The sequence below is a fragment of the Apis florea genome, unplaced genomic scaffold (assembly GCF_048593485.1).
Source record: "Apis florea isolate Af1SG1 unplaced genomic scaffold, ASM4859348v1 contig_24_pilon, whole genome shotgun sequence".
NCBI lineage: Eukaryota > Metazoa > Arthropoda > Insecta > Hymenoptera > Apidae > Apis > Apis florea.
In genome coordinates, this window is record NW_028256597.1 from 1,026,200 (window position 1) to 1,041,666 (window position 15,467).

General features: G+C 39.4%; 1 protein-coding gene across 9 annotated transcripts in view; it reads right to left on the minus strand.

Annotated features, from left to right (window-relative positions):
- Nucleotides 1–15,467, minus strand: part of LOC100871719 (uncharacterized) — a 92,958-nt gene that overhangs the window by 36,158 nt on the left and 41,333 nt on the right. For 3 of the 9 annotated variants that reach the window (XM_086907041.1, XM_086907042.1, XM_086907047.1), the window contains one exon: nt 727–834. In XM_086907041.1, coding sequence (XP_086763167.1) covers nt 727–834 — 108 coding nt within the window. Of the gene's footprint in view, nt 1–726; nt 835–8,359; nt 8,950–15,467 lie in introns of those variants that run through there. The other 6 variants (XM_086907039.1, XM_086907040.1, XM_086907045.1 and 3 more) reach the window with 5 other exon arrangements.

Here is a 15,467-nt window from a genome sequence, read left to right on the forward strand (position 1 = left end):
CTGACACGAGCAGCGGATACGCATGATTTAACTTCCCGACGAACTAGATAGGTATCAAATTAAAATGGACCCACGTTAAAACGTTCGCTTTACTTATCGCGTTTAAGTCCGATAATTATATTTTTTTATAACATTTTTTATAACATTATAGCCGATGAATATGCAAACGACTGGAGAAATAAAACACGGAAGTATACGCGGCGCTCGTTTACAACCATTGTCACGCGAATTTAACTACGACCGACCGAGATAAGATTCGCGATTCTCGTTGATTTCTCGGGGAAAAGGAGGAAATAACGATGGCGATGATACACGATTCGCGATTTCGAAAGAGAGAAGAAAAATATTTTTTGGAAGGGAATAAAGAAAGATAAAGAAGAGTAAAGGGTTTGGTTATTTGGGAAACGTGAGAGGTTATACCAGAGCCGAATATACTCGCACTGTCCGAGTAATTCGACTGCTCCAACTATCTAGTCTGGTATACGAACAGAGTATAAATACGTCTGTATGAGTCATTAGGTGGTCCGATGATATCGATAGCGGAACATGTTCCTTTCTTTTCTTTTCCTACGATTCTCCTCCACCGAATGGTCTCCACCGATAATGCAAACCAAATTACCTACTAATTTCGATGAAACGATAAATCGATATATATATATATATATATATATATATATGTGCGTGTGCGTATATATTGCGTTGGCAAACTTCGACAATGATACTTACATTTGCGACTGAGGCTTGGCATCTGATTTCTTTCTCTTTTTGCTGATGCTGCCAGTGATCGCACTCATTTTGACCCAAAGCGGGTCCTGTAATTCACGCGGGCTAGGCCTGTAACAAAAAGAACAAAAATTTAATCACACATGATGTAACGAGAAATCATTTCCAAAGTATTTCTTTTTTTTTTTTTTTCAGACACGCGCAAGTAAACCTTTTTTAACTTTTCCACCGGTATTAATAAAACGAAATCCGACGCGAGCATTAAAACACAGAGCAACCGGAAATCTCTACTAGATCTAGATCTAGAAAAATAAGCAATTCCACGAGAAGAAACGTAATTAAGGGACATGAGAAATTTTTCGTTCCTTGAGATCGAGTAATTGCCGAATGGGTTGCAATTCTCGCAACGCTCTAATATTTCTACCCGTGATGATTGTTTTCTTTTTTTTGTCGTTTCCTCCTCCTTCCCTTCCTTTAAAAAAAAAGAAAAGGGAACGATAGAACGGTAGAAGATCGATTTATCGACACGTGAGACAGACACGTTGCATCCTAATACATGGCGGAATTCACGATGCGTATACACGAAGGGACACAGGACAATTATGGTCAAGGATACACGAGCAACCCATCCATAAAACGCCAATTCATCGTCGCGTGCTGCACTTATTCCAATATCTCACCCGGTACACGCCTGATAAATAATTCACCGCCACGTTTCTTCCATTCTTTTTTCGTTCTCTTTTTCTTTTTCTTTTTTTTTTTTTTTTTCCCCTCTTTTCCCCTTTTCGAATTTGTTTTTAAACCGCGTTGCGTTCGATCCCACTCGGAGATATCCCATCGATGTATAATTTGGGTAAAAGAACTTTTTACTTCGGCCAAAGAACCGTTGATATTTATTTATTACGAAGGTAAGGAAAAAGAGAGAATAAAACGAGATATAGAAAGAGTTATCTTTTCTCGTGTATCTCAATTCATTCGATGAATTTTATACCGTCGAGGTTGAGATTTTTAGAAAGAAAAAAAAAAAGAAAAAAATTCAAAAGTGAAGAAAATATCGAGTAATTATAAAAATTTTAATATGCACGATTCGTTTTTTTCTTTTGATTCGATGAAACGAATCGAGATATTAACGAGGCAATGGTAAGTAGATAATAAGCAGTTGTAAAACGAGCAAACGTATGGCTCGTGATGGAACCCTGATAGATACGCGTTACACGCCTAATCGAATCCGCGAATCTACCTAAGCAAAATTTTTTTCCTCGTAACGCACCATGATATCGATACGAAAATTACAGGCTCGATTCGTCGAGGGGGATTCTCAACGGCTCAACGAATTGATAATTAATAATTCAGAATTGTACCAGATTTCTTGCACCTCTCTTGCAACAAACATGCATTTATCGAAAATCCTTACTAGCAACGAGCGTGTTTCTCGAGAATCGAATTTTCGCGATCAAAATTAAGCGATTAATTTTGAACGGGAACACGAATCGGAGATGTTGTTCTCTTTCGCCCATAGATTTATTTTAAACGGTATTTTATAATTTTTATTTAAAAAAAAAAGAAAGAAAGAAAGAAAGAAAGATAAATACCTGGTGTCGATAACATGTTGTCGTAATAACGCCATTTCTTCGAATAAAACGTTTAATAATTTATGTATCTTACGATCACGGTGAAAAAAGATATCGAAATAGATAGGTATGATAAGATAAAAATAAAATATAATTCAATGGAAAGGACATATTTAAACGTGTATAATAATCTGCGAAACGCTACGTTCGTCTCCGAATAGCGTTTTCGCTTCGTATTCGAATTCGATCTCTTCGTTTTCGACGATTTTCAAGAAACAAATAGTTTTTCATCCATTCCTCTTCCTTCCTTCCTTTTGACAAATATTTCTTACATTTATCGCGCGTGCCGAATAAAACCGGGAAAAATAAAATATTTCCAGCAAATGGTATTTCGGATCCAACGACGGCTATCTACAAATACAACGATACACGTGTATTATATCGTTCAATTTAAAGAAACCATTCTTTTCAGGGACGAGATAACGGTCTCTATTTGTCATACGAAAAATCTCTCGTGAAAAGTCTCATGAAAAAAAGTATCGAGAAAAATATCGTTTTAATAAGCTTTGCAAAAAAAAAAAAAAAATCGCGCATCTCTTTTATCGAAAACGTTTCATAGACTTCTCCGTTGGAAGAAAGAAAAGAAGAAAGAGAGAATGAAAAAGAAAAAAAATGCATTCGATATTCAAAATTGAACGAACTAAGTTTTAATCGACATAACGTAAGATTTGAAATTTTGCGCGCATTGTTCATCCTCGTTTGAATCCGATTCGAGTCAATTGAATATTTGATAGGCACGGAAAGAACGTATATAGTTTTGTACGAATCGAATTCGATTGAATTAACGAGATTAAATTCTTCGCTAATCTATCCTCCACAAGATAGAGTAGTTTTTACATTTTTATATCTAACGCAGGAAGAAATCCGCTTATATCACGTAAATGGATTTCGAATTGATGATAAAATTTAATTAATTAAAACTTTGTTTTAATTTACTCGTTAAAATTGGATAGGTTAATTAAAACTAAGTTTAATTCCCTTGATAAAATCAGAGTTAGCGAATTCTATTAATTCTAAACTCTAAATATTTCGATCACATCGATAAAATCGATAAAAAAAACATCGATTGAAAACGTATTTTCGATTATATAGATTGAATTCCATTTCCAAACAAAAATAAGCTTTATCGATTATTTAAATTACCTGCTATAAAAATTATTTCACGTTAGAAAAATTTCTCATCTTTCCGAATCGATGTCCGCCATTAAATTCTATATCTTTTGATATCTCTTAAGCATTCAATAGCTTTCTCGTTTGATACTAATATTAACGAATAGCAAAGAAGTCGTCAAGTATTTTCTAAAGGGTGGTCAAGGTTATTTTTAATTAACTATTTTTATAAAAAAATATAAATACGTTACGTTAGAATCTAAATTCTAAAAAAAATCTATTTTTAATATGTTTTCCACTTTCTTTATTAAAAATATCCTTTTGTAGGGAAACAAGTTATTTAATTGTTATAAAACGAGGTTCTGAAAAGATCACAGATTAATTTGTTCCACTTATATATATATATATATTTGTAAAATTACCTTTGAAAAAACGATAAAACTCGTTACAGCCTATAAAAAATTTCATATATAGAGAGAGAGAGAGAGAGAATAGTAAAAATCGGAATATAAAACGAAAAATAATTTATCGTTTAGGGGGAAAAAATCATAGAGCGAGTAATTTGTCTAATATTAGGGCGAAAGTAGAAGGAGGAGAAGTGTGGAAAAATTGAGACGTAAGTGAAAATGAAGCGAAGCCGAGCAACCTCGATTTCGGCAGCCAATCCGCGATCTTTCGAAAACGACGGAGGCAGCGACAATTTGACACGGTGCGCGGCCCGAGAAATTCTCGGGTAATTTCTCTCGTAAATATAGCCGGGTGGACGCGAGCGCGTTACAAAGGAGCGAATTAGACACGTGCGTTGATCTCTCGTCAGGCATCTTGACATATTTGCCACTCGACGTCACCTAATCACCTCGGGCCACGCTAGCCAACATTTGCAACTAAGTTGCCAAGCCAGAAACTACACCGAGAGGATACCGTTTATACATTGTTTTCAGAACTGGCCAACTTTAATCCACGCTATTAATCGTCCGATTTCTGACCTTAACGTCACGGTCCAGCGCACGAAATTGAAAGGAATTCATCGACACGCTTCTTTCCTTCCTTCCTTCCTTCCTTCCTTCCTTCCTCCTTCGTCTTCGCATCTTTTGATTTCTCGTCCAGGTGACGCAGCATTTCGACGAAGACGAGAGATCAAATCGATCGATCGGCACTCGCGTAATTGCGTACATAACGCATCGATAAATCGATTTGTACATCAATAACGTTTTCTTTTCCTTTTCTTTCCTTTCCTTTCCTTTTCGCGTCGAGTTTACAATTTCTCTCTTATCGCCGCATCGAGATAAGGCGATTAATTCGAAAAAATGTTCCACGACATCGAAGACTTATTACCTATCGCATTACCATAAAGCGGATAATTTTAGAAAATCGCTTCGCGCTTGCCAAGACGAAAATGTAACGAAATGTAAGAGGACTCGAAGTAACTGTATACACGGTATACGTAATATACAAAGATTTATAAGATTGCGAGCAAAACATCACGCTTGGCCGTAGATGCGTGTACGATCCGGATTGAAAAATTCCGTAATTGCATCACGTTTTTCACGAAATGACGTTCTCGCGTATCGTGTTTGTATTTAATGAGACAATAACGCGTTTTCATGACGTTCGTATCGTTATCACGCTTGTTTTATTAACGGATCGTCTGTCGTTTCGTGTGCAATGAAACTACTATGCGCTTATAAACGTGCCCGTTGCAAGCGAGTTATATATGACCGATCGTGTACCTACACGTTCTTCCACGGACCGAGATTCGACGAATTAGCCCGGAACGAAAAAACGAACGAAAAATTATTTCCCGTCCACCAAGCATGCCGATCGTTTCGTCATTCTCCTTTGACGAAGGAATCTTTTTAAATTTCTTCGAATAAAAAGAACGCTCGAACTTTGCGATCGAACGGAAAAGATCGATTATTTTTGAACGAAAACGATTTTCGTGGAAATCGCGAAATGATTTTGATGATTTCGACGGGATAGGAACAACGTAATGAAACGGGTGTCGCGTTAATTTTTGCCAGAATGGCTGCCAATCGTTATTAATTGTTCATTTACTACATAACTCCGTATGTATTTTTAAAAATTTCAAATTTTTAATCATCTTTTTTTCTCACATCTTCTTTCCATATCCGTAGAAATTTGGTCGATTTTATCGGAAAATCGATTAAAAATGGATTAAAAGAATCGTTTAAAACTCGATATTACTAACGCGCTTTCCTCGGCCCTAATCTTCTTTCTCGTAGTATTCGAACGCTACGAGAACGCCGATTTACGACACGTGGACAAGAACCGCGCGTGTCTCGCCTTTCCATCCACAATACTCGCCAAATTGTACGCCATCAAAAACATTATCCATCTCTTCTTCCCCCAGCATTTTTCCTTTTCACCGGTTTATTCTATCGGCTGGTTTCCTCGGGTGAAACGAGGCAACGTCTATCGAAAAATCAGTGACCGACTAGTTATCCCGATGATATTTCCTGGGGCGCCAGCTGCCAGGATTCCCCGGATAAAAGCCATGCCTGGTAAACACGCTGGAAAAATCGTGATTACGGGTATTCGTTGAAATTGCAATTCCGCGTCCGATGGAGATAGCCTCTTCCGAAACGGGTTTAATTGATAAATGCCGCGAGTAAAGATTAATTAGACGAGGGAGCGGGGAGGAGGGGGGGGGGGGGACGAGCCATCGATCGCGCTTCTATTTATCCTGATCACCCGATTTTTTTTGCTTTAACGATGGGGACGATGCGAGAAGAATTTTGATTTTTCTCTTTCGTTTAAAATTCGATTTCGTTTTCGCTCGTCTCGCCGTGCGTGAATCTTCCATTTTATACTATAACTATAAATAACAGCGAATCGAAGATAGATAGTATGGAACGCCGCTCTGGACACGGTGCTCTAACAACATTGCGTAATCAACGCGATACACGACGATAAATTTTGAAATTTCTCCGAGACGATTGCACAAATTTGTACACGCGACACGCGATGCATCTTCGAATCACTTTCGATTCTTAGATCGAGCTCGATTAGACGCGAACAGTTTATTTTTTTCGTATCGATCAAAAATTAATATTCCAATTTCAAACTCAAACTCTTCTTCTGGTTAATAATAATAAATTACCAGATTTACGAAATGTACGAAACAACAACAAAGATAAAATATTTATCTATCTATTTTATTTGATTTGTATTAAAATCAAAAGAGAAAAAAAAAAAATAGGATAAAATTCTTTCAGATCTGAAGAATCGTTTCGAATTAATGGTTAAAAGTAGCGGTAGAGTGTAAATAATTCTGAGATTCGTGAGAAATCAGAGGAATGCGAAAGAAAGAATCGCAGGTGAAATTTTTCCTAATACCAACGCGAGATGTTCTACTTCGTGATTCGTTTGGCAAGTAACAGCAAGCACGAGCAAGAAAGCAAAAGCGTGCATGAGAGTGAGCCTAAGAGAGTCTAAGAGAGTTTAAACGGCGTCGCGTTCCATCTTTCTTTTTTCTTTCTTTTTTTTTTCCCCCTCTTGTACATTAAAAAGAAAAATCTAATCGTTCTCTCGCAAGAATCGTATATTCGAGAAACGAATAAATATCACGAATATCAATTAAGAAACAAAAGTTATTTTTCCCATTGTTTCGACATCGATTATTCATTCAAATTACTTTACGCGTTACTTTCCTTGTTCGAAATACTCTTTCTCATCCAGCTTTTCCCTCCCATTATATATAGTATATATAAAATTATAATGACGTTCCCGAAAAGATATGATTCAAAAATTGTCCCATACGCTCTAATAATTCGAGTAAAGCATGATTTACAGCCGAATAAGGAAAATACGCGTTATTACGTTACGTGCAAAGTATATAACCATCGAGTAATCACGATCATCGGTCTACTGTTTCCACGTTTAACGACGCTATCAAGTTCGAACGAATCGTCGGTTTCTCGAATCGCGTGATTTTCATTCATACAAACGTATTTCAATGTTCAAATTCGAAATTGTTACTCGGATTGTTAAGTGCAAATATTCATATATTTTATATATTATTATAATTTTCTTGTTTCTTTCAACGTTCTCCTTTTACGTTTATATCATATCACAAAATATCGGATTAAATATCGGATTAAATATCGAGGTACAATTTTGTGAATAATAGTTTCGCGAGTAATATACGCGAAGGAGTAGTAATGTTATATATTAAAACGCGATATTCAAATATTACGAAATTTAAAATGCGTTCGTGGAAAATCAGGCGTAATTCGGATACAAAAATTTTAAACGAAAAGATAATTTATCTCGGAGATAAGAGTAATAAAGCGATAACTTGGAAAAAAAAAAATATATATATATATATATGTGTGTTTATAAAATCGACTCGACGACGATCTCGATGTTTAAATTGCATCCGCATGGATTTTCGACGTGGAGAAAAAAACACGGACGAAAAAGAAAAAGAAAGAGAAGGGAAAAAGCGATAAAATTTGGACGAGAAGCGCGCCAAGGTCCGAGAGGAGCATCGCGGATCGAAGTCGCTCGACCTTGATATCAGCTCGAAGAGGAAAACGATTGGTTCCGTTGTGCGCGAGCGGGACGCGTGAACAACGTCGAGGATTTCGAAGCAACGCGATACCACCACGACGGATTTTCGCGGTCTCGACGCGCGTCGTCGTGGCTTCTTTCAACGTCCTAATTCCACACGTTACGTTCCATTTACGTTGAATCGTTCGTCCGTCCGCTCGCTGCTGGTCAATCAATAATTTTTGCGCGCAAGAACGCGACCGAAAACCGAACTACTACCGAGCTCTACTCTAATATTATCCAGCGCAACAAGAAGAAAACTCCTGGTCGTTCAACGACGCTATTCCATATTATCGTCGCGTCGTTTGCACTTTCGATCTTACTTTTCTCCGAGAAGCATCCTCGCGGTCCCACGAGAGACTCCACCAACAAGACGCGTGGACGACGACACCTAGAAACCAACTTTCCATTCCTCGATATTCCTCGTTAAACGCACATTCGTATCCGCGAAACGATTTATCACAAGCATTACACTCGCGCGCGCGAGATAGACGACGCGAAACTAGTGGAAGGAGAGAAGAGAGCGAACGGGTCGATCGAACGAGACGGACGAAGGTAAAACGGAAGTGGGAAAAGAGGAGAAGGGAGAATGACGAGAGGCAAAGGAGCACACCCGCAGCGCGGCAAGAAGCCGGTGCTCGTTTCTGCCGACGTCACCACTTATCGCGTAGAAGAACACCTTGCATCACTGCCACCGTCGTGTATCCACGCAGCCGTCACCCAGTTGTCACGGACCCAATGTTCCTCTCCGCTCTTCTCCTCGTTCCCGATACGCGCTGCCTCTCCGTTCTTCCATCTCTCCTCTCCTCCTATCTTCTCCAGAACGCAGCGCCACTCACTGCGCGCGCTCGCATCCAACAACTTCCCTCTCTTCGCGATCATCGCTCACCACCGCCGCATAACGCCACCGTCGTCGCGTGCGTGTTTCCTCTTTTCCAATCCAACCTCGCATACGACGACCGCGATCGCCTCTCTCTCTCTCTCTCTCTCTCTCTCTCTCTCTCTCTCTCTCTCTCTCTCTATCCCTTCGTTTCTCTTCTCTCCTCGCGATTATCGACCGGCCGCCGCCGCCGTATCGAGATTCGTAGCAAACTCGAATCCAAGGCCCGTCATCGTTTGCAATAATAAGCGAAGAAAGACGAGATGGGCCGAGAGGCCGGGACTGTTGGACTCGGCCACGGCACGGCCGAAGCATCGGTCGCTTGTGGGTCGAGACACGTATATGCGGGACCTGTACCCGCGTGTAATATAGGTCAGTGGGCCAGGGCGATCATGGCAACACGGACATGCGCGGCGTTGCGCGCACCCGCGACCACCGACCGCCGCGCCACGAGTTACGTGCCACGTTTATTGCACCCGACCGATCCGATCTCCACGCACACACACACACACACACACACACACACACACACACACCTCCTCTTCCTCTTCTCGTCCTTTTCGTTCCACAAGACGATTTCTCGTTGTTCTAAAAAAAAAAAAAAGGTTAATTTTGTAATAGGAGAGAAGAGATTTCGGCTTTTTAATTGCGCGCGGACCAACCGTTTGGGAAAGTGGGTCGACGTCGTGGTCGCGTCGCTTTTTTCTCTCCAAATGACAGATTTTCGACGAACGTGGAAGGGGAACGTGTTTCACGAAACGTAGGAGTGGGAATGATACTTTGACGCAATTGGAAGATCGTTCGTTAATAGGACGAATAGAACACGGGTTTCGAGGATTTCGTTCGAAGATTTTTCGATTATATGTGTTTTAAAATTTATTTGTATTTCTATTATAAAAACGAAAATCTTAAATTTCCGCGATCCGTCCCATCAAGATCAAATTTTCGATCATTTTAATAATAATTTTCCAAACTATCTCGAGTTTTATTATCGTTTTCGTCGTGTCCTTCCGTCAGAAAAATCAAGAAAAGATTAGAAAGAAGTTTGAACGAGTTGAATGATGCCGTAATCGCGCATGCAATTACGTTTCTTCTGTATAGAGCGTAATCGACAAAACCAGCGATCTCGTATCGCGTACTTTCCTCGCTGCGTGCCACTCGATCCGAGAATTTCCCTTTTTCCCTTCATTTTATCCCGCTTCCCTACGCGTTTCCCTTTCTCCCGCTGCTCCGCGCGATTGCGGCTATTCCAACGCCGCTATGGACCCAATTATGGCACAATGCGCAAATTGTACGCTCTTTCTCTTCTTCGTTTCGAAAATTGCGGGGAGGATCATCCGTTTCGACAAATTTGCGACCAGACGATGATAATAAAGTAATAATGACAATAATAATAATAATAATAATAATAACGAAATCGAACGCGTTTTTTTCTCGAAATAGAGAGGGAACGAACAATTTTAATCGATTTACCGTTTCGAGTTTAAATACAAAATTTTACAAGAAAATTGAACGATTATCCATAAAAGTTGGCTTTTATTCGATCGTTTTTTTTTTTTTTTTTTTTTTTGTATTCTTAATGCACCGCAATATTTTGTACACTATTCCATTGGATGCTGGTCGAATCTGATGATCTTGCGAGAAAAAAAAAAAAGAATCGAGATAAACGGAATATCGAAATATTTCGCTTGTTTGGAGACGAGCGAAAATTGACCGATCTTTTTTTTCTCGATCGTTACATCTCGTATCTATTTGCACGGACGATGCTCGAATTTCATTTTTAAGTTTAATCTCGAAAAATCTGACTCGATTCGAATATTTCATAACTTTTGCGTTATCGCTTTCCGATCGTTTTTGATGCTTCCTGTCTCGTCGTGGATACGAATCACTGCGATATTTTCCTTCCAACGTCATTGCGGACGAGATACAGACAAGACACGGAGGAGAAGACTGAAATTATTAAATTATCCGATAGTTGCCGAACAAGTCTTTCGATTCGAAAAATTTCGATTCGTCTCGATAAACTCGTTCGAACTTAATTTAAAAAATTCAAGAAAATGTTTCGATCTCTTCTACATTTACAACGTAACGTAATATAACGTAAAAGAAATTGATCGAACAAATCTGAACACGACAGAAATTCTCTCGCGATATCTCGAGATATTTTCCCCCTTCTAATTTCACCGCGACAAAAGAATCTCATCAAGTTTATCTCGGATATAGCAACGTAGCTAAATCGACGTATCCTTCGACGACATTCCTTCGCCATGATTCGTAAGTATATCAGATTGGTCGATGATTCGTGGCGGAAAAATCGTGGAGATAAAGAAACGCGTGGCAAAATGATCCACGAGGCAATATTCGAAAGAGTAGGGAACCCGCGACACCGGTATCCTTTAACAGCCATAAAATATGATTTCATAGCATTCGGCGAATAATGACGTCACTTCTATCGCTGAAAACGGACAGGCCGGAATTTGATACCCGGTCTGAATTAGGTGCGACAACTTTATGCAGTTTCTTGGCTTCCGATCCCAACAAAAGGATTCCAAACTGGTTGCTCGATCGGCCTTTTAAACGACCACCACCGCGCCGCGTCGGATCTCGGGAGAAAAGAAAATCGCAGGATTATCAAAACAGCCAACAGATCTTTCCTTCTTCTTTGCTTTTATTTCGTTCGATTCCTCTCCCCCATCCTTTTTTGTAAATTTTTTCCTATCGACAATTTAAATCGCACGACGAAATTACACTTCCCTTTGTGTTTGTTTCGACCGAGTGGAAATTTGACGAATCCGGTATTTCAACGTAAAGTAAATCCGATCGAATAAACGATTTTTTATTCCGAGCCGATCTCAACGAGAGATTAGAGGCAAATTTGCAACAATGATTTTTCATTCCGTGATTTTATATTTTATCGTTTATATCCATCGAGACGAGTTTTTCCCAAAGACGTTGTAACGCTGTAATCGACATTGGGAAAAAATCTTACACGCGTCTTCTTTTTTCATATTTATTCCATCGGATCGGATCATTTGGAAATACGCCGAGTTAATATTTTTTATTATTTCATCGACAGAAATAAGAGAAGTACCGAGAAAAATTGCATTCCGTTCCAAACGGATACGATACAAAGAACAAATAACGAAATAATTGAAATCGATGATAAACAGGTCTCTCCTCGTTACACCATTGACATTTATCTATCTTCTACCTACGTGCTCACCAGCCTACCTAACCTTCTCTTCCATCGGATATATCGCTTGTCACGCCATCGTGTCACTCGCACTTTCACGGGTAAACACCTGTTCTTCTCCACCCGATCGAGCTCGGCCAACCATCATCATCATCATCATCGATCATTCCGAAACTCGATCTCCTCTCTGGGAATTTGCCAAAAAAGATTGCAATCCACAATTACAATGTTTCGATACAATGTACAACGATTTAAAGAAGACTACTCGAAATTACAAATTGTTTCGAGAACGGCGAATTTTCTAAAAGAAAAGGAAAGAAAGGTAGAGGGGGGGGGGGGAGGGATGAGACGAGAACAGGTGGAAAAATATCGATATCGGTCGAATTATCGATCTCTCGTTTCGAAACGAGTGATAAAATAAAGATTAAAAAATATCGAGATACGTTGAGACGATGATTTGGCGCGCGAAAGAAAACTGATGGGGAAAAAGAAAAGATCCGTGTATTTATCGTCCGTTACTCGGATCGACGAAGAAGATCCGTAGAAGGCGATCGCGCATTTAAATTGGTCGAGGTCTCTCGGTTACGCTCGAGTAGTAACACACTTCCCCAGCTCGGATATGCAGTTGTAAACTGTTCTACGCCACGGCCATCGACCAGAATTCCCCGCGCATACATCTCTATATACCCTTTCTATCCTTTCGCCGTTACGAGTTCAGGTTCACGCTACACGTGCCTTCCCTTTAACAGGATAAGGAAAACCGAGCCAACCGAATATTTCGAGTATATATTCGTTGTTTCGCGCGAACCACGCGTCACGACGATCCAACCTTCCATCGACTTTACCTTCCTCCTTTCGTTTTTCCATTTTCACCTTTGAAAACAAATTTTCGAGAACGCACGGTGATGGTGGTGGTGGTGGTAGTGGTAGCGATATCGTCGTCAAAACGATTACCACATCGCAAAGTGTCGTATTGATCGTGTAAAGAATTATTCGATTTGGACGTGTTAAAAAACGAGCGAACTCGTGCGGGTTTTATCGTTGGCTCGTTACCTTTTATCGGACAAGGGGATAACTCATACAACGTTTTTTTTTTACTATTTTTTTAGCTTGCTTTCAACGTCGAACACAAACGAATAATTTTCTTTTCGTTCTTTTCGTTGCGAATTTGCTCGTTTTTTTCTTTTTTTTGCAATTTGTTTCGTTCGTTCGTGGGCGTTAAAACAAATTTATCTGTTATATTATATTCTCTATATCTTATAAAAACAATCGAGGATCTCGATCCACGATCAAGAGGATCAAGAATTCAGATATTAAACGCAATAAACCCTCGTGGAAACTGATTCTATTATATACGATATTAAATTGGAAATTTCAGCTCTTTAAATCTTCTTAAGATTGCTTTTACGGTTAATATTACCCATTGTATTCGCGATTACTTGGCGAAAATTTAAAAAAAAAAAAAACGTTTCCTCCAACATCGTTGTCTCGCTAATTACGCGTTGATTATCCAATCGCGATATTCCCTGTGAATTTTCGATTATCCCGCCTTATGCTTCCCATTTTTATCGACGACCACAGAGAAAAAGATTTTATCTCGACACATTTTTTTTATTTCCTATATTTCTCCACGATCCACGCTCGTTTTGCATAATTATTCGCCTACGAGATCGTTCGAAACTTTTAAAATAGCACGGCAATTTTAACGAATGATTAATTTTAAACTTTAACACGAAGAGAGTATCAAATTCTACTTCTCGAATACGAACCGCTCCATCCAATAAATTCGATCGTCGAAAATCGCAGAAACAGATATCGTCCCATTATCCGGTAGAAATCAACAACGTGTTTCCCCTCCTCTCCCTGTTCCAGCGAAAATCACCAATTGTTTCTTTCATCCCAGAATCATCGGAATCGTAGAAAATCGAGTGGCAAATTAAGCGGATTCGACGATATATCTAGGTATCGGCAGGATGTTAATTAACGAGGTAAGAGGAATTTCGGATCAGCCTGTGCGGATAATTGAATAGGATACCGGCGTCGTTCCTTTCGATTCTTCGATGAATCGGACGAAACGAGTTTTCGTTTTATATCGCTCCTCGTCCTAACTTCGTGTCACACCTCCAACCTTTTCCCCTACCCGACTCGCTCGTTATATAACGTACGATCGAAACGTTGGTTACGATCGATCGACGATTACGACGACGCCTCGATGTAATCCGCCACGCTATCGATCCATCCGCGTATCGTAACGAAAAACGCTAATGTCCGATAAGGACATCCGTCCATTTCATTTCGTTATTTCGTATAAACGATGGCCACTTTCTCACGGCGGAGAAGAACGCATAATGCGAATACGAGGAAAAGTGAAACACGCGATAAAAAAAAAAAAAAGTAGTATCTCTGGATGGAGAAGAGGCAAAGCAAAAAAAAAAAAAAAAAAGCGAGACGATCGTCGTAATTTCGATCAAAGGGAATTTCACTTCCTACTGTCAATTGCAACTTCGATTAAGACCAAGCCTTATACCTTCCTTCTCTCTCTCTCTCTCTCTCTGACCTCTGGCGATTGCTTCACTCGAGTGAAAGTATGCTAATAAGCTCGCCATAATTTTACGTTTGAAATTAATAGGCAAGCTTCGATCGTCGATAATTATCGTACACCTTGGCTTATCAGGGATTATTAAAATAAACTCTTTCTCGAATAGACACGAAGATAAGGTTGCACATCCGTAAGGATGTTCGTTTATCCGTGTCACTCGTGAACGGCGTTTGCTCGTTGATCGACAAATCGTCGATTTCGATACGCTCGCGTAACGTGTCATAATACTTACGTAATTGCATTTCATTGTCGTTTCATTTCCATAGAATGTATAATCGGATAATTTACGCGAGGATGGAATTTTCGGGAAAAAAAAAAAAAAAATCGGCCGCGTAATCGATTGGCATTTCGAAACTGTTTGCGACTCGAGTCGGCATCCATCGAGCCCGATCGATGCTAATTAAGAGAAGGAAAATCTCGTTTCGAACAAGCCTTCGAGCCATTGAATGCAAACTTGTTCGTTAATAACGTTATTACGCGAGAAGCGACGAGTTAAAAATTACTTAATAAATCCATCAAAGATAGAAGATCGACGTTTCTGATTCGATGATTTCGAAGGAAATCGAATCCGGATTTACTTCCGTTACTCCGAAGACGATCGTGCACAACTTTGTTCGATTTTGAAATATCGATGGGGGGAGGAAAAAATAAACGATGCGATTAATTGTCTATTTTTTTTTTTTTTTTTTTTTTTTTTTTTAAATCAGCGTTTTCCATCAACGAACATGGTCGTACGTGAAGAAAGATCGGGATTACGCA